Raw genomic sequence first — 27,501 nt, 5'->3', positions numbered from 1 at the left:
TTTTTTAACCGATTCATATCAGATGCGTGATATAGCTTGCAATAGTAGTTCCCGAAAACAACAATTTACTTGTACATTATATTTGTACAATATTTTGAATTTAAGAGTTATGTCAGTGTGGCAAACTCAGCACTGTTTCTTTAAAAAGCTGAATCCTCAGCTGCTCTTCCATTGGATCAGGAGTGCGCCACCCTCTTACACAAATGCGTCTGATTGGTTCGACGTTTCAACGCCCATGTACATTACATATATCCGCCGGCAACGTCACATATACTGAGTCCCATATACTTTTACTGTACAGTTTTTGCTGCGATAGTGTGTGAGAAATGTCGCTTCGCTCTGCGGTTCGCGGCCTGAGTGCCCCGGTGTGGAGTGTGCTCCAGCCCCGCGCCCCTGCTAACGCGAGCAGACCGTACGCGACGGCTGCGGCTCAGGCGCTGTCTGTCCTGGAGAGCGAGCTGGACTCTATCCGCGCAGCGGGCACATGGAAGGGGGAGCGAGTCATCACCTCCAAACAGGGTCCTCATATCTGCGTGGACGGCAGTAGAGGCGGTGAGCAACAGGGTTTGGGCAGCCCAGGGCCAAATAGGCTACTTTAAATATATAGAAAAGGCAAAAAAGTCCTGGGTGCTCAGGGAGTTCAGTGAAATGTTTGAAGGTGCTCTTTGGGATCGGGTATTGAAATTAATGTAGAACAAAGATTAAAATCCAAGGCACTCTTAAATAAAGGCTTTTTAATAATTTGAAGAAGAGTGTTGCATATACTTCCAATATATGCATGATTAGGTCGTACGGTCCTGGAGGCACCTGGTAAGGGGAATAAACCTTGCAGTGTTATTTTACTTTTTCCCTATGTAAAATAATAATGCAAGACTATGCTTAAACCAGTGATAAAGTATCAGTTATTGAACATATTCGTTAGATAGACAGATTGAAAGATATCTGACAAGGAGATAGATAGATAGATAGATAGATAGATAGATAGATAGATAGATAGATAGATAGATAGATATCAAGGAAAGATATCTGACAAGGAGATAGATAGATAGATAGATAGATAGATAGATAGATAGATAGATAGATAGATAGATAGATAGATAGATATCAAGGAAAGATATCTGACAAGGAGACAGACAGATTGATTGATTAGGTAGATATACTTATTTTCTTTCCGCTAGTTGACAAGGAAACATTTTCATTTAGTTTATCTCGGTGTACTAAAGTACTAAAACTGAAATAAAAATTAATTTAAAAAAATTAACTTTTAAAAAAAAGATAATAAAAATGACAACATGACAAAAATAAACTATAAAGTTAAAAGGAAAAATGTTTAAATAAAAACTAATGGTAACGCTTTACAATAAGGTTTCATTTTTTAACATTGGCTAATGCATTAACTAACAATACATTTGTTACTGTGTTTATTAATATTTGTTAATGTGTTAATTAATAAAAATGCAGCTGTTCATGTTAGTTGACAGTGCATTAACCAATGTTAACAAATACGACTTTTGATTTTAATAAGTATTAGAAAATGTTGCAATTAACCTTAACAAAGATTAATGAATGCTGTAGAAGTGCAGTTCGTTATTAACTAGTTCATGTTAACTAATGAAACCTTTTTGTAAAATATTACCAAAATAATTCCAATATTAATATATGTTGGCCACTTTTTCAATTTTAATATAACAGTGGTGTGGACAAAAAAAAAAAAAATATATATATATATATATATATATATAAATTATATTTTTATAATCGTTTTGGACTGGATAGTGAAGGACAGGAGTGATTTATTGCTCCTCTTCTTCTGATCTTCTGATGGGCCAAACCTCCCTATTTCTATTGTAGACATATTGAATTTCTGTGCAAATAACTACCTGGGTTTATCCAGTCATCCGGAGGTGGTGAAGGCTGGAATAGATGCTCTGCAGAAGTATGGCGCTGGCCTTAGCTCAGTTCGCTTCATCTGCGGCACCCAGGTGAGAGACAATAATGCATTTTAACACACTGATAGCAATGCTTATTGATGCCTTAACGTTTGTTTTTAATCTCTGTTCTCTAGAGCCTCCACAAGAACTTGGAAGAGAAACTAGCCCAGTTTCATGAAAGAGAAGATTGCATTCTGTATGCAAGCTGCTTTGATGCCAACGCTGGTCTGTTTGAGGTGACTTAACCAACCATCATGATAATATACTTAACTAAACTTGTATCGTTACACTTTAAGAATACATTGGTGCTCTTTGCTTTAGGTCCTCTTGGGTCCTGATGATGCCGTGTTGTCTGATGAACTAAACCATGCCTCTATTATCGACGGCATTCGTTTGTGCCGTGCCAAGAGGTTTCGCTACAAGCACATGGACCTGAATGACCTGGAAGAAAAGCTAAAAGAATCACAGGTAGGTCTCATGACTTAATCTCTTTTATGCAGAGGTGGACAAAGTACACAACTTCATTACTTGAGTAAAAGTAACAGTACTACTGGTCAAATATTACCCGTTACAAGTGAAAGTTGTAAAAACAGATTTTTACTTAAGTAAAAGTATAGAAGTATTTGTTTTCAAAAGTAAATTTCCTTTTTTATGTCAACACACTACTTTATTATTGTTGTATAAATGCACACTTTGCCATCATGGTTTAAGTCAGTCAGTGATACTCCATCTGACATACTAGCATACAATACTTGTAAAAAAAACTATTTTAAATACTTGTATAATAGTTATAAAGCTGCTGTCACTTTAAGGCCAAATGCACAGATCCAATACACTGATACACATCTGATATTCTCCAACAGTTTACCTTCACTTAAGACATAATCAACTTTGTTTATGTGAATACTCGACAAAATGAACATTTTGACATCCGTCTTCTTCCACTTTGCTATAAACTACAGGTCCTTCTAAAAAAATTTGCATATTGTGATAAAGTTCATTATTTTCCATAATGTAATGTTACAAATTAAACTTTCTTATATTTTAGATTCATTGCACACCAACTGAAATATTTCAGGTCTTTTATTGTTTTAATACTGATGATTTTGGCATACAGCTCATGAAAACCCCAAATTCCTATCTAAAACAATTAGCATATTTCATCCGACCAATAAAAGTGTTTTTAATACAAAAAAAGTCAACCTTCAAATAATTATGTTCAGTTATGCACTCAATACTTGGTCGGGAATCCTTTTGCAGAAATGACTGCTTCAATGCGGCGTGGCATGGAGGCGATCAGCCTGTGGCACTGCTGAGGTGTTACGGAGGCCCAGGATGCTTCGATAGCGGCCTTAAGCTCATCCAGAGTGTTGGGTCTTGCGTCTCTCAACTTTCTCTTCACAATATCCCACAGATTCTCTATGGGGTTCAGGTCAGGAGAGTTGGCAGGCCAATTGAGCACAGTAATACCATGGTCAGTAAACCATTTACCAGTGGGTTTGGCACTGTGAGCAGGTGCCAGGTCGTGCTGAAAAACCAAATCTTCATCTCCATAAAGCTTTTCAGCAGATGGAAGCATGAAGTGCTCCAAAATCTCCTGATAGCTAGCTGCATTGACCCTGCCCTTGATAAAACACAGTGGACCAACACCAGCAGCTGACATGGCACCCCAGACCATCACTGACTGTGGGTACTTGACACTGGACTTCGGGCATTTTGGCATTTCCTTCTCCCCAGTCTTCCTCCAGAATCTGGCACCTTGATTTCTGAATGACATGCAAAATTTGCTTTAATCCGAAAAAATTACTTTGGACCACTGAGCAACAGTCCAGTGCTGCTTCTCTGTAGCCCAAAAGTGTCTTGACCTGGGGAGTGCGGCACCTGTAGCCCATATCCTGCACACGCCTGTGCACGGTGGCTCTGGATGTTTCTACCCCAGACTCAGTCCACTGCTTCCGCAGGTCCCCCAAGGTCTGGAATCGGTCCTTCTCCACAATCTTCCTCAGGGTCCGGTCACCTCTTCTCGTTGTGTAGCGTTTTTTGCTACACTTTTTCCTTCCCACAGACTTCCCACTGAGGTGCCTTGATACAGAACTCTGGGAACAGCTTATTCGTTCAGAAATTTCTTCCTGTGTCTTACCCTCTGGCTTGAGGGTGTCAATGGGGGCCTACTGGACAGGGTCAGGTCGGCAGTCTTACCCATGATTGTGGTTTTGAGTAATGAACCAGGCTGGGAGTTTTTAAAAGCCTCAGGAATCTTTTGCAGGTGTTTAGAGTTAATGAGTTGATTCAGATGATTAGGTTAATAGCTCGTTTAGAGAACCTTTTCATGATATGCTTATTTTTTGAGATTTTGGGTTTTCATGATCTGTATCCCAAAATCAACAGTATTAAAACAATAAAAGACCTGAAATATTTCAGTTGGTGTGCAATGAATCTAAAATAAATTAAAGTTTAATTTTTATCATTACATTATGGAAAATAATGAACTTTATCACAATGTGCTAATTTTTTGAGAAGGACCTGTATACATTTTTGTTCAAAAAATGCTGGGAAACCATTGAACTTCCCATGACTCTACACGAATGATTACTGAAAGGCTTTCTACAAAAACCCAAACACCTTTAAAAAGAAGAAAAAAATCATCCACTGACTTCCAAAGCTGCTACAGAAATGTCTTTCGGCTTCGAGGACCTTGATAGAAATGTAGTGGAGTAAAAAGTACAATATTTGTCTTTCAAATATAGTGAAGTTAAAGTCATAAGTTTCCTGAAAAAATAATACTCAAGTAAAGTACAGACACTCAAAAAGTGTACTTAAGTACAGTACTCAAGTAAATGTTTTTATTTAAATCATAGGCTGCACTGCAAGTGTTTATGTGATATGAAAATAAAGTTTGCAAAAAAAATACTGTTTGGCAGCTTGATATGTTTTGTCAGCTTTTGTCAACAATTACAACAAATAATATATTGTTTACACATTGAATGCTTTTTAACAACTAAAAAGCATGCAATGCACTAAAATCAGGATAAACTCAATCTGCATATATTAAATGCTCTAGACAGAAATCACTACCTAAACTGGTTAACCTGAACTGCCCAACCTTTTGATGCTCTTGGTTGCTCCCAACGCTTTGCAGTCAGCTGTCAATCCCACAACTCACTTTCATAGGAATTAATTAAAACCGCTCGCTCTGCGCCAGTGGACATGCACTGTTAGCTTTGCATTTAATGTATGCTGAAAAGAGCTAGAGAGTTTAGTGTTGATTGACTCCCTTTATCCCACAGTCCTCTCGTCTGAGGTTGGTGGTCACAGACGGCGTGTTCTCCATGGATGGGGATGTGGCTCCTCTGAAGGGTATCTGTGATCTGGCTGAGCAGTACGGAGCGTTGGTTTTCATTGATGAATGTCATGCCACAGGATTCATGGGTCCTCGTGGCCGGTGAGTAGAAACACTTGGTAGCACTTGCAAAAATAGAGCGCAACAGCATAATTCCTGAAACATCTTCATTTGCTTCTAAGAAGAACTGATTTTTAAGATAACTTAACCCTTAAGACAGATGATATATGATTTTGTTTAAACATCAGCCCACACTATTTCAACTTTTTTTGGTTTAAATATTCATGTTTAACAGCGGAATTAATTAAAACAAAACTACATTACCCATAATTCTGCAGAGAAATCTCCACCGATCAGAGAATCAAAACAAGCTAATCACAGCAATAGAGCTCTGAGGCCTGTTGCATGAAGCTAGCTGAACAAACTCTGAGTTTCAGAGTAGGTTTAAAGTTGACAAAACCAGATAAGTCCAACCTGGTTTAGATCGCTTCTCAAAGCTCGGTATAAACTTTCTCTGTCAACTCAGGTTTAATCCAGAGTTTGTGATCAATTCTGAAGCGCATACACCTCAAAGTGTGAAACGTGCGGCAAACAGCCAATCACAGGGTCCGTTTGATTCACTTTTCTTCTGAAGATTGGAAAATCGTTTTGAAAATTATTATGAAATTAAATGTGTTTCAGAGCAGGAATAAACACTGCTGCTGCAGCGACAGTTGTAATAAGGCAGCTGAAAGAATATCTGACTATATCAAAGCATGATGTGAATGAAAGGAATATGTCTAATAATTATAGGTTCACAAAGAGCTCAAATAAATACATGTTGTTTAAAATAATTATGAATGCATGTTTTATATTTATATTACTATTTGGCTACTTGCCAATTAAAATAATATTTATATTACCATATTATATGAACTCTATCTCAAACTTACCTGGGTAAAACAACTGAAACCAACTTTGTGCATGAATATTTTACAATAAATGTAAAGTACTTTATGGATGTATAATAAACATTTAATTTGATTGTGTCACTTGCAATGCTTCTTGGGATTGTAGTAGCAGTGTGTAACAATTTAAAGGAGTGGATCTCTGGCTTTTTGACTTCAGGCCGTCCAATTTCTACAATAACATTTGAAGGCCCAACACTCACAATTTCTACAATAAAATTTGAAGGCCCCCCACTCACAATTTCTACACAATAAAATACTTTAGAGACTAAAAATATGTATATTCATTATAAAAATGAATATTTTTTTGTTGTTGTTGCTTGTTTTATTGCATTTTTGTCATATTTTAAATAATTATGTAATCTTGAGGTCCTCTCGGAAGTTTGTTGTCCTCTTGGGCCCCTGATTTAGATCCACTGCTTTAAATGAATCTTCCTAGTAAACTATTAAGGCAGTTATATGTTTTTATTTTTAAGGACTCATTAAAACTATGTGACTAGGTATTATGTCATAATATCTTACAAGTGATCATCTGTGCATTTATTTCCCACAGAGGAACCGATGAGCTGCTGGGTGTGATGGACAGAGTGCACATCGTCAATTCCACTCTGGGAAAAGCCCTGGGAGGTGCCGCTGGTGCGTGTTTTAAAAAAAATCTAGATATTAAATATCACTAAAAAACTGTTTGCATAGTCAAGCTACAATTGCTGTTTTCATTCAAAGCTGGAGTTTAACTTGTGCACAAATTGGATTAGCGCATAAAACATTTATGAATAAAGCACAGTTTCCATTCCATGTGTTCAAGAGAACAAAATAATCATCATTTTCCTGGGAAACAAAAAAATCTGTAATAAAAATGGAAGTTTCTACAGCCACTTTAGGCCTTTTTTCTATGAAATGACTTGTGTCTCAGAGCGCGCAGACGAAACTCGATAACTGCTGTCGTGTTATGTTGTCTTCGGATGCCTGGTGTTTGGGAACACTATCATGTGAGACACTTCTGGGAAGTAATTGAACTAAATCATTTTTATGACGGTCTTCGACTCTGGCGTTTTAGAATGATCGAACCAACATTTGAAATGCTGTGCAATGAAACCGATCCGCTGATTAGTGCAGTTATCTAATCGCAGCATCTGTCAAGTCATGTGAGGTTTTTTTTGTTACTCATCGAGGGATTATTATGCCGTTTACATCAAGCATTTTTTTGTTTCTTTGATGATAAGGATGAAGCAATTTCAGTTCTTTTTAAGCGTGTATATTTTTCTGCTTTTCTGTCAGGTGGATACACCGTCGGACCCAAGGCTTTAATTGAGCTTCTGAGACAGCGTTCTCGTCCCTATCTGTTCTCCAACTCCCTCCCCCCTCCTGTGGTGGGCTGTGCCACCCGTGCCGTGGAGCTGCTGCTGGCATCCAACGAAATCGCCCAGTCCATGACAGCTAAAACCATGAGGTAGGACTGGAGGTGGCCGATGTGTGTACTGTGGATTCGGTTACACCCTTTAGCTTGTGTCACTGCATTTATCTTTTGTGGAAAGGAGATAAGAAGGGTTAAAACTAACAGACTATATTTCAAACCAGCAGTCGGTCTCATAGTCAAACTAAAACAAGCTGACTTTTGCTGGTTCAGTATTCCTGTATGAAACTATGAATGCTTTTAAGAAAAAAAGATTTCACTGAGTTGACTGAGCTAATGATGGCAGTTTTCAACACAATGGCCTATTGTGCATCTTTTCTTCTGTCCCAAAGGTTTAGAAACAACATGACCCAGGCAGGGTTCACCATTTCTGGCACAGCTCATCCCATCTGCCCTGTGATGCTAGGAGACGCTCGGCTGGCTTCTCTCATGGCTGATGACATGCTAAAACTGGGTGAGAATTCAAGCATATATGTTATGTATATCTAAATGAATACATTTAATTAATTATTAAAGGGTTAGTTCACCCCCCCCCCAAAAAATGCTCATTAATTACTTACCCTAATATCTTTCTACACCCATAAGACCTCCGTTGATCTTCGAATTACAAATTAAGTGTTGAAATCCGATGGCTCAGAAAGGCCTTCATTGACACCAATGTCATTTCCTCTCTTAAGACCCATAAAGGCACTAAAGACGTTGTTACAAAGGCTCTACAATCATTTTATGAAGCAACCAGACTAGTTTTTGTGCACGAAAAAACTAAATAAAGACTTCAATAGTGATGGGCCGAATTCAAAACAATGTTTAAATTGAATGTTTAATGTTTAAGGTTATTAATCAGCATATCGATTCATGATTCAGATCGCGTGTCCAATCAGATCGCCAAACTGCTGAAATCACGTGACATTGGCGATCCGAATCATGAATCGATACGCTGATTCATAACCGTTCAAAACTTTGTTTTGAAATTGGCTCATCACTCGTTATTCATCACTCGTATTTTTCGTTTTTTTACGCACAAAAACATGTGGTCTCCTCATAAAATGATTGTAGAGCCGCTGTAGTGAGATGGGCTTTGTATCGACGTCTTTAGTGCCTTTATGGGTCTTGAGAGAGAAAATGACATTGGTGTCAATGAAGGCCTTTCTGAGCCAGCGGATTTAAAAAAAAATATCTTCATTTGTGTTCAGAAGATGAACGGGTGTTGAACAACATTAGGGTTAGTAATTAATGACAGAATTTTCATTTTTGGGTGAACTAACCCTTTTATGCACAGAATCCCAGTTTAAAACAGTGTTTTTCTCTCCTTGTCATCAGGAGTGTATGTGATCGGTTTCTCCTATCCGGTTGTTCCCAAAGGAAAAGCCCGCATTCGAGTCCAGATCTCTGCTGCTCACACTGATGAAGACATTGATCGTACCGTAGATGCCTTCATACAGACAGGCAGGAAGCACGGTGTCATTTCCTAATGTCAGAAACAGAACAGACAAAGTTGCTGACTGTTAGAACGAGGCTAAAGTTACATATCATAGAAAAAATTATTCTAATGCTATTGAGATTTGTGAAGGTCAAAGGGTATTTGTATATTTTCAGTATTGGCAGAAAAATGTTTCCTCTATGATTAATAGTTGCTGCTTTTACGGCAGTCTTGTACAGCAGCTTTATACCAAAAGTGTCTTGACTTTTTTTCAGTTGGGACATTATTTGCAAAATCGTGTACAGATCATGCTTATGCAGCAATTGTCCATAAATGATTAAAAATAATAAAAAGATGATGCCATTTAATATCTCCTCCGCTATATCTACTACTTTTGCACACAGCAGTTGGTTATTTCTGACAGAATTATGACCATTTATTGGACTACTTACAAAACCAATAAGTTACAAGACCTGAGATATACTCTGTCCCTTATACAGTTTTTATCAAATAAAACCAAATCCTTGATGTTTAATAAACAAAAAGGTCATCCCAGTGTGGTGAGAAATCACGTCCCCCAGGAATCAGGTCTCCTTTAGGAACCAATGGGATAATGTAATACAATTGGTTCAACTGACTTTTAATGGGTAGTATTTTTAGTGCCTCAGTACAATTCCTGCAAAATCATGTTATGATGTATTAGTTTAAAATGTGTTATAATGACTTAATGTCTTTTAAATTACATGGTTCATATGCTAGTATATGATTTCCGGACCTTTCCCAATCCCGACCACCTCTCTCTCTCTACTACTTCACTTCCTGCCTGCTACTGTCCTATCATAATAGGCAAAAATGCCAAAAATAAATTATTTTAGCAATTTATTTTAGCCGAATAGTGGGGTATGTTGTCACAAAGAAGTCTGGCATCATGTCACAACAGCATATTATAGGCTTTTTAATTATATAAATAGTAAAGCAATAAGGAACACTGAACAATTCATGAAACCACAAATGTGTCATTTGGTAACAATAGTCAATTTAATAAACACTGTAATTAATAAATATATATTACGTTTTTAAACGCATAAGAACCCAAGTTGAAGTTATTCTGAGATCATAGTTCAAGATTTCAGCTAAAAAAAGTCTCAGTCTTCAGTCTCTTTTTTAGTCTCTTTCTGACTATGTCAGTGTGGGTTGAGCCCTGTCTGTCTCCACTATTTATACACAAAAAAATCATTTCAGCACTGATGTCACTTTTTATTTGATTAGACTATTTATCATTGTTAACAGTTCTTTTCATATAAATACGGTTTTGGTAACTGTAAACTGACAAGTCTTAAACAATGCTGATATTCCGCGCCAAACAAGAAGAACTAGTTCCGGTCCCTGCACTTTGCTTTGTGTTTTTCCCGCCAGTACTCCGCTTTGGTATCGCCTTTTTCATGACGTATCTCGTCACGACGGCTTGTGGACCAATAAGCGGGACGGAAAGTTCTCTGGGGGCGGAGTCTGACTCCAGCGCGAGCGGGGCTAGAGGTTTTGCCGCGAAAGTCAGCGCGCGTGGCAGGCGAACACATTGTTGATTCTGACCGACACAGAATATTAGCAAAACTGAAGACTTCACATCACTCTTTGAAGTGATATCTTATTGATCGTTTATTACAAGGAGTTCACTCCAGCACACTTGCAAAATGTCGGGTTTCGATGATCCAGGAGTTTATTATAGTGACAGTTTCGGAGGAGGGGAAGGCATTGGCGATGAGGGGGTCTTGAAACGCACCCAGATCAAAAAGAAGTTTCGCGAGTTCTTGAGGCAATTTCGTGTCGGCACCGATCGCACTGGATTCACCTACAAATACAGGTATTGTCATATCAGATGTGTTTGGCTTGCATGGCGATGATGCTGTTCGACAATGTCTAACTAACTCAGTTTCCCTGTGCTAATTTGCATATTATATATTTGTCGTTATTATATTCACGTATTACTTTTCCTTCATCTATATTAATCTTTTTTATGTAGATTTATCTTTCGTGTCATTATGTAACTGTTACGCGGTTTGCATAGTTTTTCTGAGTGACTCGATAGAGCCAATTTGGAACATGTTTTGAATGATGGAATCGTTTTTGAGTCGGTTCAGTGATCAGAACTGTTCGAAAGAATCAAATGCATTAAAATGAATAATATCTTTATACGCTGTATTTACTGTGCTAATCGTTGCCTATTATGTGATTTATTAAATCAACGTATTTTTTGATTTGTTTATATTAAACTTGATTTGTCTTTTGGTTATGCGCAATTTGAATCGTTCCACTGAGTAACCGATTTGGGACAGTGTGTTTTGAATGACTGAATCTTTTGAGTCGGTTCAGTGATCAGAACTATCGGAAAGAATAAATCTATAAAATGAATAATAAACCACCACGCTACTTTGCATATTCCCTAATAAAGTAAACTGTATAGATAAACTGTAACTTTTTAAGCTAGGTTTATCACATTCATTTGCTATTTCTATTATTGTGATACTTTGTTCCACTGATGTACTTGTACTTTTCCCTCAGAGATGAGCTCAAGAGGCACTATACTTTGGGAGAGTACTGGATTGAGGTGGAGATGGAGGATCTGGCCAGTTTTGATGAAGATCTGTCAGACTGTCTTTACAAACTTCCTACTGAGAATTTGCCTTTGGTAGGGACAGAATTACAGAAATAACTTTTCACATAAATATTGCAAGACTTACTTTTTTGTTCCATACAATTTAATTATATTTTTATTACATATTTAACTGGAAATTTACACTACAGTAACAAATTAATAGGCAATTTACACATTTAATGTGTTTCTCTAGTTTCAGTTTATTATAAAATGTAACTTAATTTGTTGTTTGACTTTCTGGGATGCTGTATTATATTTATGAAATGCAAGTCCTATTTGAACATTGTTGTTTATAAGATTTTACATTTAATGATGTTGCCATGTGATTGACAGTTGGAGGAGGCCGCGCAGGAAGTGGCTGATGAGGTCACGCGTCCGCGGCCATTAGGAGAAGAGACCGTTCAGGACATACAGGTCATGCTGAAGAGCGACGCCCACCCCTCCAACATCCGCAGTTTGAAGGTGAGTAAATTATTTAGACAGTTAATAATGAAATCAGATGCGTAGCTGAGCATTAGTTTACTCCTAATTTGTGCCTCAATGCGCCACATCTATAATTGAAACCATTAACGTTATTTTCCTACTCGTGTCCATCATCTTTTGCAGTCAGAGCAGGTGTCCCGTCTGGTGAAGATTCCCGGTATAATCATATCCTCCACGGCTGTGAGGGCCAAAGCCACCAAAGTGTGTCTTCAGTGCCGCGGCTGCAGAGCGGTCATCAGTAACATTCCTCTGCCGCCGGGACTGCAGGGTTACGCTCTGCCCCGCAAGTGCAACACGTGAGTACTTGCCCAATACTGTTTAACTTAACTAATGTGGTTTAGAAATATACTAGCATTAACTTGTCTGTACAACATCATTTTTGGTCTTCATATGATTTTGAATATCGTGAGACATTTTATTTTGTGTAGGCGTATCTCGTATAGGATGCATTTGGTTAAGAATTAATGCGGTAGTGAAGCATGCCGGTGATCAGCTTCTGCGCATGCAGCTCTAACAGGATTGCTCAACTTATCATGACTATGATTGGGTCTTATTTACACACAATGTAACATGACAGTCATAGTCATTATTAGTTGTGCGTTGTTAGAGCTGCATGTTCAATATAAAGAGAATTATTTGGGTTTAGTTATCACGTTTCATCGCGTTGCTCACACCCCATTCTGAATATGAATAAATATCACGTGGCTTTGTGTCTTTTTGTGCAGATAATTTTAATGTTTTTGCATATATCTGATTAATCTCATGCGTTTCTTTGAGTTAAATAACGTACTAGCAAAGAGAACATTCTGAAAACCACACATCTGAGGTGCCATGGTGACACGTATCAGTTATGTTTGATAATTAAGGAATTTAATTAAAGGAGCACTGTAGTATTTTTGCAGTAAAATATCCAAAAACCACTAGGCCAGTGTTATATATTTTGTTCAGTTGAGTTCTTACAATATCCCAAATGTTTCCAACTATTTGTAAATTGTGGGAAAATTGCTATTTTAACCAAGGACCGGGACGTGTCAGCATAGCGTTTGAGCGAGTCGCCTGTCAATCGCGTCATATCTGCGTTACCGTCGGTTTTATTCTGCAGAAGCACTTTTCTCTTAGCAGTGTGAACATGTCACAGCAGCGCAGAGTGAACACACAGAGTAACGTCAGAACATCATTTTAAACACGCTTAAATGTATCTAATATGATAAACAGAGCTGCTTTACCTTATAATCATAACCGGAAACCCGGAAATAGTGCAGGCGCCCAGCCGACGTCTGTGTCCCATCCCGCAATAATAAAAGCCCCGGTGCTCGCGAGCCGTGTGTTTGTGTAACAGTCGCTCCAGCGGCCTTGCTCAGCTCCACAACACTTGGTCCTGCTCTGCTTCACACTACAGTAACGTTAATAACCGCATCCATGAACGTGATTTCTGCCCGAGTCCTATTTTCCACCGGCTGTGAGGTGAAGACCACATGTCCCAAGATGCTTACCTAAAAAGTTGGCGTCATCAAACTACGCCTGGATGGAAATTTGCATAGTGCACCTTTAATGAGCAATCATATTCTCATTTTGCAGCTCATTTAGCCCTTTATTTAGACTAAAAACCCTTCTCATTCATTTAATGAGGAACCTGGCGTTTTGAGCAGCATTCGACTACAATAAGCCATTTCCATATTAAGGCTAACGATTAATTGATCTTTGATTTAAATGACAATCGATGGGAATCTTTGTAAATTGTCACCCCTACTATCAACCTAGCCCTACTAGATACAGTAGGCATGTTTTTATGTTAATTTCCTGTCTTATTTGTCCTGCAGTGAGCAGGCGGGCCGTGTGAAATGCCCTGTGGATCCGTATTTCATCATTCCGGACCGGTGCGTGTGTGTGGATTTCCAAACTCAGCGTCTGCAGGAAGCTCCTGATGCCGTTCCTCACGGAGAGATGCCGCGACACATGCAGCTGTACTGCGACAGGTGGATGCTCACACCGACAGCTTTGTGTTGCCGTGTCTTGCTTTTTTTATCTGCAGTGTGTCTAATTCATGACTTTTACCTCCCAGGTACTTGTGTGACCGTGTAGTGCCAGGCAACAGAGTAACCGTCATGGGCATCTACTCCATTAAGAAGGTGGCTCAAACCAAATCCAAAGGCCGTGATAAGGGAGCTGGTGTGGGCATCCGAGCGGCGTACCTGCGTGTGGTCGGCATTGACGTGGATACTGAAGGAGCAGGTGAGCATGTGCTGAACATTACGGGAAAAGGTTCGTGTTGGATTGAAAACGGCATCTCATGGCCTTCTCACTGTTTTTCAGGCCGTGGAGCCACTGGATCAGTCTCCCCTCAGGAGGAAGAGGAGTTGAGGGCTCTGGCTTCCTCTCCCTCGGTCTACGAATCCATCGCTCGCTCTCTCGCCCCGTCCATTTACGGAAGCGATGACCTGAAGAAGGCCATAGCGTGCCTTCTGTTCGGAGGCTCCAGGAAGAGGTGAGACAAATAGAAACTGGCTCCTTTTCACATTGAGTTTTTTTTTTCCGTCACCTTTCTTATCTGCTCAAAATGGCTTCTTTTAGGTTGCCTGATGGTCTGACGCGCAGAGGTGATATCAACTTGTTGATGTTGGGAGATCCAGGCACAGCCAAGTCTCAGTTGTTGAAGTTTGTGGAGAGATGTTCTCCTATTGGGGTAAGACTGATAAAGATTGACCATTTACTCACCCTCATCTCATTTGTTTGGCTTTCTTTACACGTAAAGCACATGAAATCTTTGTATTTTACAATATTTTTTTTTTATTTAGTGCTGTCCAGAGTAAGATTTTACATCAGAAAATCAGTTTACATATATTTCAATAACCATCACAAAACAAAAAACAGCTGCGAATCATCCAAGGAATGACACACAGTATTAAGAATCATGAGTACATAAACTTTTGAACAGGGCCATTTTAATAAATTCAGCTGTTTTTTTTTTTTGTCTTGTGGACTATGTAAACATCTTTTATGTAAAATATCTTATTCAGTACTAAATAAAACAATACATTTTTTAATGCATAATGCCTTATTTTGTTAAAATTATTCACATTTTCACATTCTGCAACTGTATGTTCATGTTATTTATATATATATATATATATATATATATATATGTGTGTATATATATATATATATATATATATGTGTGTGTATATATATGTGTGTGTATATATATGTGTATATATATATATATATATATATATATATATATATATATATATATATATATATATATATATATATATATATATATATATATATATATATAATATATAATTCATAAAATATTTTTTTATTTGCCTGTTATTAAAGTGCGGTCAATGTAATATAGCGGCCATATATATTATGAATATGCAAGTAATCAGCTTTTTCAGTAATATAAATATTTATTTTGACATGCAGTACATTTTATAATCTATTGTATGCCTCTATATAATGTTAAATATATATTTAATATGGAATGCATTATATAACATTTAAATTTTAATATAATTATTTAATCGTATAATTTTATGCTGTGCGAAGTGTCTTAGTCTTAATCATGTCTTAATTTCCTTTTCAGTTAAATAAAAAATGTTTTTTGTTACACTTTATTCCTCTCTTCTAAGTCTCTTTGAATAAAAGCGTCTGCTAAATGCATAAATGAAAATGTCTTGTAATTGAGAATCTGCATTGAAATGCTCGTCTATGTTTGTTAGGTCTACACCTCTGGAAAGGGCAGCAGTGCGGCTGGTTTGACGGCCTCTGTTCTTCGAGACCCCCACACCCGTGGTTTCATCATGGAGGGCGGTGCCATGGTGCTGGCGGATGGTGGAGTGGTCTGCATTGATGAGTTTGACAAGGTTGGACTTCTAAGCAGTCTGGATTTCCTAGGGTTGGGTATCGAACTCTGTACTTTAAAGGGCACTGACCGAATTATGTCTGTACTACCATGTACCAATTCACATTAAATCAGTCGGTACCAAATTTTGATAGCTGAGAACGCATCTGGTGATTATAAACTAGTGTCTGTGAATATTAAATAGCAAAACGTCTATTTAAATACAAATCCCGCGTGTCTGTGTGATGGATGGCGCTGACCCGCAGTTTATTTTCCTCAAAGTTTGGTTTAACTTGACAAATACATTACTGTAGAATTTAGATTTGTCTCAGTGTAATTATTTTAACACTAATGTAATAATTATAAACCAATCAAAAATCAAAACTTTAATATATTATAATTTCTTCCATGTTTTAATTTTAACAGTATAAAGCTCAGTTGTGCAGCTTTGTTTGACAAAAAAGTTTAACTAAATTAATGTTTTGTGTCTTCATTTGATTACCAGAAAATACACAGCACAGAATTTGCGGGAAATCTACAAAATCTACAAAAATATGGTTGTTTTTATAAATTTAAGTAAGCTATTATCTATTTACTGTAAAATATTACAGTGAACAAACATCACAGACAATGGCAGACACTGGCTTAATGTCAATACAACACTTCTATAAAGGACTTCTTCTTTCTTTAGTTATTGATGTATCCCTAAAGTACCGAAAAAAGGTACCGATACTGGTTAAAATGTGAGCGCTACCCAACCCTAGGATTTCCTGAACTTGCATGATGTGTTCTTGCAGTTTTATGAAATGCTTTGAGCTAAACGGTGATGTTTTTCTTTTCATCCAAAAGATGAGAGAGGATGACCGAGTCGCGATCCATGAGGCCATGGAGCAGCAGACCATCTCTATTGCAAAGGTACCGGCTGTTTTTCACAGCGTTGTAATGATCAAAGCAAATCTACTATTTTTTCAGCAATACAAAAAAAAAGACTCATTAATTTTTTTGTTTTCCCCCCAAAGGCTGGCATCACCACCACTCTGAACTCCCGTTGCTCTGTGTTGGCCGCAGCCAACTCTGTGTTCGGCCGCTGGGATGACACGAAGGGAGAGGACAACATTGACTTCATGCCCACCATTCTGTCTCGATTCGACATGATCTTCATCATCAAAGACCAGCACGACCATCAGAGAGACATGGTGGGTAATCGGGGAGTGAGATCTCACGAAATTAAAATCGATGAGATTTCTGGTTGAGGTGAAAAGCTGTCTTGCTTGATATTGCCATGACGGAGTGCGTGGGTGAAGTTAGGATAGAATATGGCACTTCCACTTCAGGTTCAGTTCCATTCAGCTCATCCAACACAAGCTGTTCTCGTCATACGTAATGCGCAGCACTGATCAAGTGAAGAGAAGTCTTGTTTCTTTTCTTGTAAAATGGGCGTGCAGCAGACCCACCGCTTCCTATTCACGGAGTATGCGAAATCGTGAAAGTAAACGGGAGCGCAATATAATAACCGGCCTTTTGAAAGCAGCTCCATGATGCATGCGAATATCTTACAGTATGAAAGCTATCTGAGGCTGGGCTGTGTAGTTTTCTAATATCATGAAATATCATAAAAGCATCTCTAATATCATGGTCCGTATCAAAAATGTGGTCTCTATTTGCACTTTGAATATTAAGATAGTACTTTGATTATGGTTGCACTTATTGTTTGCACTTAATATCTATGATCAATTTGTGAAAAGGAGTTCAGTTGTAGAAGTTCTTAAATCATGTGCAGCTCTATGATCTGAAGAGACTATTATACAGGAGAGAAGCCAGTCAGTTGAGGTTTTACAGTGCTTGAGTATTGTCTTTTACTGCATATGATAATTCATACTCATAGTAGAACTGGAATGACATTCATTTCAATACGAGTTAAAATATTTCAAATGTACCAGCAGATTTTTTTTTTTAGTTAAATATTTCGTCATTGAGGATTTCTTAATTAGGTTTAAAATCGTCTCTTTCTCGTGAACCCAATCTCGTGTCTTGTCACAGCCCAGTGTGTGAACAAAACAGCTGCTTATAGATGAACAAAGTTTGTTCAAGAGTTATACAGTTTAAATGATATCATGTGAGCTAATGCACACACAACTGTGTTTTTATTCAGACTTTGGCCCGGCATGTGATGAACGTTCACTTGAGCGCTCAGACGCAGACGGAGGGTGTCGAGGGAGAGATTCCTCTGGCCATGCTGAAGAAATACGTCGCCTACTCAAGAGTGTAAGTCTATAAACGCGATGGGAAACATCATTCATTAGAAGCTGTTGCCATCCACATATTTTTATGGGAATTATGTGATTTATTGATTTAGAAAAGCACTGGTTTGAAATACCAAGAAGCACATAAATTCAAAAAATGTACATAAAGTATGCGCTTAAACAGATAGTTCACCCAAAAATTAAAATGTTACGTTTATCTGCTTAATCCCAGGGCATTCAAGATGTAGGTGTGTTTGTTTGTTCAGTAGAACAAATGAAGATTTTTAACTCCCAATGACGGCAAATTGGTGTCTTAAGACACAAAACAATTGGTTTGTGCGAGAAACCAAACAGTATTTATATCATTATTTTCACCTCAAATACAACACTATGTACATCAGCGGTCACTGCACGATGACTTCAGCTGGATGAGGTCAAATTAGTTAATTTGTGTTCTACTGAAGAAAAATTGCATTTTGGATGCCCTGGGGGTAAGGAGACACATTTTCATTTTTGGGTGAACTATGTTTAATTGTGGCAGATAATTTACAACACGTTGAAAATGTATCGAATAAATTAATCGATGCACATGATTTTGCCTCAATAGAGGGATGTGATTGGCTGACCAGCTGATCAGTTTCATTGCACAGCATCTTAAAGAGATAGTTCACCCAAATAATCGTCATTTACTCACCCTCATGTTGTTCCAAACCTGTATGAGTTTCTTTGTTCTGCTTAAAGGGGTACTTCAGCGCTGGAACGATGAATGTATTTAAACCGAGTCATTAATGTAGTGGAAATGTGAAATTATTTTCAGCCTTCTAGACTGAGAAAAGACAGAAAATGTATTTTTGTCTCATGGGGATGAAAGACTACAATTCCCAGAATGCTTCGCTGCCCTGTGAGGCCATTCCCAAAGCCACCGCTACTGGATTACAGACACTACAATTAAATAAACTAACTCAGATTAGGAGTCAGATTACATTTAACGTCATAATTGAGTTGATGAGAGTTGAGGTAATTGCAACCACACTCCTGGCATACATTCACAATGCGTGCTCAGTCTGGCATGTTTTCAGATCATGCCTTTGGAAGCTTAACTTTCATAGAAATTAATTTGAGAAGTTAAAACACTTACATTGCTTAGCATCCGTTTAAATTAATACCTGCAGCTGAGCGCTGTGAGTGAGATCTCCATCCCCCATGTGCGAGTTGAAAAAATGCGGAAATGGCTCCCTCTGCTGGCTGTAGTCTTTAGCCTCTGGCCAAACATTCTAAAGATAATGCAAATAACGTCAATTTGCGACACGGGAGGAATTTTTCCAGAAATAAAATGCATAAATCTCTCGTCTCAGCGGGATATGAGGAGGGGGAAGCACCATCATTTGATTATACTCCAGGGTTTCTACTGATACAAAGCCATATGCTATTTGCTGAAGTAACCCTTTAACAAAAAAGAGGATATTTGGAAGGATAATTGTAACCAAGCAGATAGAGAAACCACTGACTAGTCAATGGTAAAATAAAAGTATTTTTTCCCTACTCTGGTTGCTCTGTCTGCTTGGTTACAAACATGCTTCCAAATATCTTCTTTTGTGTTCAGCAGAACAAAGAAACTCATAAATGACAGAAATGCTAAAGTTTGTCATGCAAGTGACAATAAATAAGACCTCCCAGAAGTGTTAAAATGCATTGTCACCTCACAAACAGGAAATGTGGACCCCGTCTGTCTGCGGCTGCCGCAGAGAAACTGAAGAACAGGTACGTGCTGATGAGAAGCGGAGCGAAGGAACACGAGAGAGAGACTGACAGACGTGCGTCCATCCCCATCACTGTCAGGTAACCTCTGAATTCAGTAATATAGGACCTGTTTTTACTCATTTTATTCCTCAAAATGAACATTTACAGTTCATATACTGAGAACAGTATATTCACCAGTCCGTATGCAGTAACATTGCTTATCATATCACTGATAGCACTTGTTTAGTAGTTTTTATTAACTGGTTGATCATTTGTTGTCCTGTAGGCAGCTGGAGGCCGTGGTGCGCATTGCAGAGTCTCTCGCTAAGATGAAGCTGCAGCCCATCGCTGGAGAGGAAGAGGTGGACGAGGCCCTGAGACTCTTCCAGGTGTCTACGCTAGACGCCGCTCTCTCCGGCAGTCTCTCTGGTAAGTGTTGGTCTCTAAAGGGAATAGACTGTAGTATTACATGTCACAGTATGCCCCTAAAACCTAAAAATTAATGAAGGAATCAATTTATTATTTGGAAATCTATTATATAGAAATCATACAGTAAATAAATGAATCCTTTTCACAGACTGTGGTGGCGCGTTTAACGCTTATCAATATTGTAAATCACACGATCATTCGAATATACTCCTGGGTTTCTACTGATACAAAGCCATATCCTGAATCGCTGAAGTAACCCTTAAAGCAAGCTGTGCACAGACTCTCCCGGTGCTCACTGCCCTGCCTCTCCAGCTATTAATGCACTATACAGATAAGAATAAACCATCTAAAACACTTTGAATAATCATACTACTGAAACTAAACGTGATCTGGACATGATTTACATGACATACATTTTTGGGTGAATTATACATAGACAGTAAAAGAAATGGACAGAGCTATCCCATTGACTTCAACGGCCGAAAATGAGGCCAATCAGAGGCACTCACTTCCTGATGGCTGAGCGAACTGCGCAGGCTCAGACTGAGCTTGACGACGTAGATGTGACGTGAGCCTCCTGTCTGACAGTTGTAGGTCTTCTAGTATTTGTGGAAAGTGAAATCTGAATCACGTTGTTTAAAATTTTCTCCTGTTGCTTTTGGCTCACTATCGGCTTCTCCCCATTCTTCTCCCTTGACTTTATCAGACTTTGTCTCCACGTCCCCCGACTGCCTCATAGACAGTAAAAGATTGCTTCTGAGCGTCTCCTCAGGTCTATATGGTAATTTCTCAACTGTGCGACAGAGTCGCGTTGGTTATGACGCAATCGTTAGCCTATTTTTACAAAAACAGCTTCTGCGGGGCGATAGTGTAAGATACAAGGTAATGGAGCCTTTTATACATTGTCGTGTTTCTTTAGAAATAAACAATGGACAAATGGAGTCTTTAAACGCCTCAGATGTAAAGTTATTCACTGTCAAAGTGACTCTTAAACGAATGGGAGTCAATGGGATCCTAACAGCAGGTGATGGCTTGGTTAGCAATGGCCGCCCCTAGGGGTGGAACGCTTTCCGAGCGCTAGATTACCCCCTTGGAATTATACCTTCTAAATACTGTAAGCTGAGCCTCGGATAAAACCAACTCTATATCACAAATTATATAATTTACATTGATGCATATCGTCACTTTTTATATAGTGACATCTTGATATAGCAATGTATCATTACATTCCTATAAATAAATATTGATTATATAAATCACACTTTGAATTTCTTTTTTTCTTTCTTTTTTTTTTTTACTAATTAAAGTTGTAGCTAACTATAACACATGATATATAGGTTTTTAATATTGCCAAAAATAGACATCCCCATTAAGTTTTTAAATACACCTACCGTATTTTCCAGACTATAAGTAGCTCCGGAGTATAAGTCGCATCAGTCAAATGCGTCATGAAGAGAATTTTTTTTAATTATTTTGTAAGTCGTACTGGACTATAAGTCGCATTAGGGCAGAAGCAGTGCAGAGAGCGGGAGCGCGCACTGTGCATAATTGTTTTTGCCTTTTGTTTGTGTTCAGTCTTTCTCAGTTATTGTCTTTAAGTTAATATTTCAGTTAATTTTTTCAGGGGTAGGCTAAAGGAGCAGCATAGAGCACCCTCTCGCAGCTGTAGACGTAGCTAAATGTTTATTCTTGTCAGTCAGTATGAATTAAGTTTGATATATGTCAGATCTGACTATAAGTTGCAGGACCAGCCAAACTATGAAAAGTGACTTATAGTCCGGAAAATACGGTATATATTTTGTTGTTTCATATTTTTATGAAAATGTATGTTTTATAAAACAGTGGTAGAATTATTTATTGTAATTTTCAGCCTGTTGTATTGAATGTGCCGTAAGACTCAAATTGTTTGAGAATAACTGAAAAACCTCATGATGTTGGCTAGATAAATGACCATGAGCCACGTATACAAGTGTCCAATAAATCATAGAAAACGGCTCGGATTATTATTGAGCCCCTGCACTGTCTAGCCCAGCCTTTCTCAAACGTTTTTCAGTCAGGGCACTCTAGCCTCTATAAATGTGGGTGGAGTGTGTCTAACGTATGCTGTATTTTTGTAGGTGTGGAAGGATTTACCACTCAGGAGGATCAGGAGATGATCTCTCGCATAGAAAAACAGCTGAAGAGACGCTTCGCCATCGGCTCCCAGGTGTCTGAACACAGCATCATACAGGATTTCACCAAACAGGTGAGTTTCTCACATCGCTATTCTTCTCTATCAATGTGTAATTACACCGTCAGTAAAACTCTCTCCTCTAAACAGAAATACCCAGAGCACGCCATTCACAAGGTCCTTCATCTGATGATGAGGAGGGGCGAACTGCAGCACCGCATGCAGAGGAAGGTGCTTTACAGGGTCAAGTAGAGAGATGTGTGTTTGCTACAAACACACTCCCACAACCTGGTGTCTGAACACAGGTGTGTGGGCTGAAGCCACCCCAGAAATGATATACAATTCAGATTTATTGTACATAGATGTCTGGACACCCTGTTGCTGGAGAAATGTCCTGTTTATCAATCTAACTGTTTGCTGAGAAATTATTCTCCTGTTGCTCTGTCAGAGCTTTGGTGTGCTTCCACAGCAACACTGCTTTACTGTCTTCTTGTGGTTTTTCAATGAAAAAGAAATGCGTCATCACAAATCTAATGACACTTGTGTCAAACTTAAGATATGACTTTTGTATGGAAACGTAATAAAGCAATTTAGATGAATATTTGTGTCTGTCTTTTAGCAACCAGGACAAACCAGTATTGTTTTAGTTTTTTTAAATTAATATTTTATTAAATTTTTCAAGAATACATAAATTAGTACATATTTAGGGAGAGATAAAAAAAAAAAAGCATTTGGGATAAAAGCATTTGCCAAATGTATAAATGTAAATGCAGAAAGGCTGCACAAAGGAAGATATTTTGAAGAATGTCAGTAAAGAAACAGTTAACTGGAGCCATTGACTTCCATAGTATTTTTTTTTTCGTACTATGGAAGTTAATGGCTCCAGTTTCTTTACTGACATTCTTCAAAATATCTTCCCTTGTGTTCAGCTGAAGAAAGAAATTCATACAGGTTTAAAACAACTTGAGGGTGAGTAAAGGATGACAGAATTTTCATTTTAAAGTGAACTATCCCTTTAAAGGAAAATGTAACCTCTTATTTCAAAAACTATTTGGGGAAAATGACTATCTGGATCAGTTGAAAATGTACTTGATTTATTACCGAGTGCATGTTTTGTAATATCCATGATTAGTGTTGGTTAAATATAGGCCTGTAGATTTGACCTCGTCTTGGTACTGTGTTACAAACAGATGAGGATAAAATGTTCAGATTTAAAAAGCATAAACTCCCATCCCGACCGTTGCCAAAGTGATCCCCACACCTAAAGCGAACTGGAGCATCGGAGAGTTGGAGAAGGTTTTTGGCTGAGGTTTGGATGCGGCGTCATTTCCTTTTTCACCTAAACAAACAAAAGCAAGATGGTAACTATCTTGTGCATTCAGTATTTCCATGCCATTTTGGACTTTATGATACTCACTTGAAGCTTCCTCTGTGATGCTCAGCATTTTCTGAAGATCGTCAAAAACCTGTTTAAAAATGACATACAAACATCTTGGTTAGTCTGAATTACTTTTAGATCTATATTGTTCCATCCATCTATTATTGTCCTATATCCACCCACTCCACTGATTATTGTTCTGTCACCGTCTACCATCCATCAATTATCTTTATATCCATCTATCAATTATCATTCTACATCCATATCTTATCTATATCTTTATCCATCTATTATCATTCTGTAAATCCATCAGTCAGTTATTCCATCCTATCCATCTATTGATCCATTGATTATCTTTCTATAGTCATCCATCATTATTGTTCTGCATCATCTATCGATTAATTTTATCATTCTATATAATCTATTCATCAATTGATTATCTTTCTATATAGTTCTATAGCCATCTATCGATTATCATTCTACATTTATATCTTACCTACATCTTTATCCATCTATTATCGTTCTGTATATCCATTGGTCGATTATTATTCTGTCATTCTATATCCATCTATTGATCCATTGATTATCTTTCTATAGTCATCCACCGATTATCGTTCTGCATCATCTATCAATTATTTTATCATTCTATATAACCTATTCATCAATTGATTATCTTTCTATATATAATCGATTATCATTGTCATTCTATATCCATCTTGCTTATCTTTGTACATTCATTCATTCATCCATCTATCATCGTTCTGTTGCATCCATCCATTTAATCAAAAATACAATAAAAACTAATCTTGTGAAAAATTACAATTTATATATTTTTTGATGTATATTTTGAAATTACATTTTGAAATGTAATTTATTATTGTGATGGCAAAGCTGGATTTTCATCAATTACAAATATCTTTCTTTTGATCAATCTAATGCAATAAGTATTAATTTATTTCCAAAAAATCTAACTGACGATGGATGGATATCAATGCTCACCTCAATGTTGAACTCAAAGGCTCTGGTTGCCTCATCCAGCACTTCCTGTCTCTGCTGCTCAGTGAGCTCAATGCTGTTCATTCTGCTCCTGTACAGCTGCTTAAATCTGTTGGGGCTCGACACTCCAGGAAACGAGAAGAATAATATTCCCTTGCTGCCGCTCAATCCCAAGGATTTCTGGGTAATTTTGCCCAGCACTTGGCCTCCAGACAGGTCGCCGAGGTACCGCGTATAGGCGTGTGCCACCAGAAGATTCGGGCTGTTCTCGCCAATCTAAAGGGAACAGAGAGCGCTGAGTTAGAATGAGAAACGCTGGAACGCAAGTGCGCTGAATGTTAGAATTTCACATCCTCATGAATTCCTCTTAAAGAGACTATTCACACACTCGCCTCTCTCAGTCTCTGTGAGTATCTGTGTGTGGCGGCGGGCACTGTTATTCTCGTCCTCCAGTGGGGTCCAAAGAAGTGCTCCAGGTCCAGCTCCAGAGACTCCAGTCTGGCCAGCTCCTGAGGGAAGTAGATGGGCTGAACGGCAGGATGGTCGGCGTTCCTGTCCAGCTCCTCCTCTAGCGCTCGGTAGATCTCATACAGAGAACACAGCAGAAGCTGGAAACACATGAACAGTTGCAATTATAACACATGACACAGATGAAGTTAGATGTGTTCGTACACTCTTAAAATGACAAGTTCTATATAGAACCTTAAAGCGTTCTGTCAGACGCTGTAGAATCTTCTAGGGGTTCCGTCATGGGATTGTTTTATGGATTTAGTTATAAATCATTTTTAATTGTAATCATTATTATTTATTTTTTACAAATTTAACAGCTCTTTATTAATTTGTCCTTGAAGGAAATTCTCTATGTAGACAACAGTATACATGCTCAGCAACACAACACTCACAAAATACACATTTTATATAATAAGTCATTTAAAAACACGATTGCAGCAGGTATACAGGATTTATTATATCTATTTAATTTATCAAAAATATCAAATATCAAAAAAATCAAAAGCTGTCCAAGGAAGGAACAGTGGTGAACTGGTGACAAGGTCATGGGTGGCCAAGGCTCATTGATGCACGTGAGGACATTTTAAATGCAAGATATCGATTAAACAAAGACATGTTTGACTAATTAATTGATCATTAAAATATTATTTTTTTTACAGCAGACACATAAGATGGTATTATCCTGTTACTTTGATATATACCATATAGTCTTGAATGATTACTAAATTCAGTATTCTAAGGTATGTAAAAAATACCCTGTTTTATTACAGGTACATGTCTGAAAAACCATAGTGCTATGCTACATGCCCAAAAAGTCTTTTAGCAGCACTTTCATTGTAATTTTTTGGTATTTGTGTTTGTTTATATTTTTAACATTTTAGATTGTTTCAAAGCACAATATCTCATTTACCTACAAGTTATTTTAAACCCCTTTTGTTTCATATATAATAGTTTATCTATTTCTTTACATGTTATAGTCATCATTATTTGCTTGCCTCTTGATGTGGAAGATATGATCTTAGTTTGTATAGCTCTTTACCTTGTACTGTGTTTGCGTGATCTGTCCTTTCTGGTAGTTGAGCATCAGTTGTGTGTTTTCAGCTCTCACGTGACTATCTTTGGTGGCTGTTTTTATCTGCTCAGACAGATCACTGTGGAGAAAATATATAAGTCACTCACTGATTCATGCTTTTCCACAGTAGTGTATATGTATATCTAGCACTGTAACAGTCTATATCTATTACATTTGCAATTGCTGTAGTTTCTTACTTTTGCTATGATTTACTTCAGGCTTAAATGGTGTTCTCATAATCACTATTGTTAATTATTGCATTGGCTGCATCAACAAAAATAAGTGTTTTACCTGCCATTGCCATCTCTTGGTTTACTTTTCATGGATTCCATTCTAAAACAACAAATATTTGTTATCAAATGTCACAATGTCCACTTTAACATATTTAAATAAAGTTTTGCCAGCTTACTTGCGGTGTCGATGTCCTTTTTATGTGTTTCTATGTGCTTCTATCTCTCGTCCTTCACAGAGTGAAATCTCAGTGTGATCTCCCTAACTGCGCCACTTCATTTTTATACGTTTTCTGAGTCACTAGATTTAGTGAAAGGGGAAGTGAAAATGCCGAGGTTCCATATTTTTAACTAACCATGACTGGACTTTTTTTCGCCTGAGAAATCTCAATGGTTTCTCATGACAAAGCAATGATGAGTCATGAGACGTTATTTTAGTCATTATAGTTTATATGGGTTTTAAAGTGTGTTATTAAGAGTACTAAGTCTAATGAAGTAGGCTATTTAAAAAATGTGTTGTGGGCACTTTTAAAGTTTACGCTGATTTTATTACGCTGATTTCTTGACATGACATGTTTTTTTTTTTTTTGTGTTTCGTTCTAAACATGACACAGCAAATCTCAGAACTATGACAATGTAGTTTAAAGCAATAAATTAATTTATTGTGATGATTGCAGGATATTAAATGCAAATTT

General features: G+C 37.7%; 3 protein-coding genes across 4 annotated transcripts; 2 read left to right on the top strand and 1 right to left on the bottom strand.

Moving 5' to 3' along the window:
• Window positions 1-233: 233 nt before the first annotated feature.
• gcat (glycine C-acetyltransferase) lies at window positions 234-9,420 on the top strand. The gene is made up of 9 exons (XM_067458963.1): window positions 234-552; window positions 1,852-1,982; window positions 2,066-2,167; window positions 2,253-2,399; window positions 5,219-5,373; window positions 6,772-6,854; window positions 7,497-7,668; window positions 7,965-8,086; window positions 8,953-9,420. The coding sequence occupies exons 1-9, from the start codon at window positions 327-329 to the stop codon at window positions 9,102-9,104; spliced, it is 1,290 nt and encodes a 429-aa protein (XP_067315064.1). The 5' UTR covers window positions 234-326; the 3' UTR covers window positions 9,105-9,420.
• A 1,137-nt stretch (window positions 9,421-10,557) lies between these two features.
• On the top strand, window positions 10,558-23,219 carry mcm5 (minichromosome maintenance complex component 5). Its single transcript, XM_067458951.1, has 16 exons — window positions 10,558-10,913; window positions 11,612-11,738; window positions 12,039-12,167; window positions 12,312-12,484; window positions 14,009-14,164; window positions 14,251-14,420; window positions 14,502-14,673; window positions 14,760-14,871; window positions 15,917-16,060; window positions 16,888-16,953; window positions 17,058-17,234; window positions 18,191-18,303; window positions 19,992-20,120; window positions 20,308-20,450; window positions 22,568-22,695; window positions 22,771-23,219. Exons 1-16 carry the CDS (start codon window positions 10,744-10,746, stop codon window positions 22,870-22,872), a joined length of 2,211 nt encoding a protein of 736 aa, XP_067315052.1. The 5' UTR covers window positions 10,558-10,743; the 3' UTR covers window positions 22,873-23,219.
• A 106-nt stretch (window positions 23,220-23,325) lies between these two features.
• Window positions 23,326-27,157, bottom strand: hmox1a (heme oxygenase 1a). Of its 2 annotated transcripts, XM_067458987.1 has the most exons (7): window positions 26,986-27,147; window positions 26,868-26,909; window positions 26,544-26,655; window positions 25,387-25,602; window positions 24,998-25,270; window positions 24,038-24,086; window positions 23,326-23,959 (listed from the first exon to the last, which is right to left on the bottom strand). In XM_067458987.1, exons 2-7 carry the CDS (start codon window positions 26,906-26,908, stop codon window positions 23,832-23,834), a joined length of 819 nt encoding a protein of 272 aa, XP_067315088.1. In that variant the 5' UTR covers window position 26,909; window positions 26,986-27,147; the 3' UTR covers window positions 23,326-23,831. The 2 variants fall into 2 exon arrangements, with proteins under 2 accessions (XP_067315088.1, XP_067315078.1); XM_067458977.1 differs by having other exon boundaries at window positions 23,326-24,086; window positions 26,986-27,157.
• Window positions 27,158-27,501: the final 344 nt, after the last annotated feature.

Source organism: Pseudorasbora parva, chromosome 2 (genome assembly GCF_024679245.1).
Source record: "Pseudorasbora parva isolate DD20220531a chromosome 2, ASM2467924v1, whole genome shotgun sequence".
NCBI classification, from domain to species: Eukaryota; Metazoa; Chordata; class Actinopteri; order Cypriniformes; family Gobionidae; genus Pseudorasbora; species Pseudorasbora parva.
This window is presented reverse-complemented; position numbering and strand designations above follow the sequence as displayed.

Excerpts from the sequence above, each read along its gene's own strand:
- gcat (XM_067458963.1), top strand. The coding sequence starts at position 327 with ATGTCGCTTCGCTCTGCGGTTCGCGGCCTGAGTGCCCCGGTGTGGAGT. Across the intron at positions 1,983-2,065 it reads GCTTCATCTGCGGCACCCAG|AGCCTCCACAAGAACTTGGA; the intron begins GTGAGAGACAAT and ends TCTGTTCTCTAG. Across the intron at positions 2,168-2,252 it reads CCAACGCTGGTCTGTTTGAG|GTCCTCTTGGGTCCTGATGA; the intron begins GTGACTTAACCA and ends TCTTTGCTTTAG.
- mcm5 (XM_067458951.1), top strand. The coding sequence starts at position 10,744 with ATGTCGGGTTTCGATGATCCAGGAGTTTATTATAGTGACAGTTTCGGA. Across the intron at positions 10,914-11,611 it reads GGATTCACCTACAAATACAG|AGATGAGCTCAAGAGGCACT; the intron begins GTATTGTCATAT and ends CTTTTCCCTCAG. Across the intron at positions 14,421-14,501 it reads CGTGGATACTGAAGGAGCAG|GCCGTGGAGCCACTGGATCA; the intron begins GTGAGCATGTGC and ends ACTGTTTTTCAG.
- hmox1a (XM_067458977.1), bottom strand. The coding sequence starts at position 26,908 with ATGGAATCCATGAAAAGTAAACCAAGAGATGGCAATGGCAG. Across the intron at positions 26,656-26,867 it reads CCAAGAGATGGCAATGGCAG|TGATCTGTCTGAGCAGATAA; the intron begins GTAAAACACTTA and ends TTTTCTCCACAG. Across the intron at positions 25,271-25,386 it reads ACTCACAGAGACTGAGAGAG|ATTGGCGAGAACAGCCCGAA; the intron begins GCGAGTGTGTGA and ends TGTTCCCTTTAG.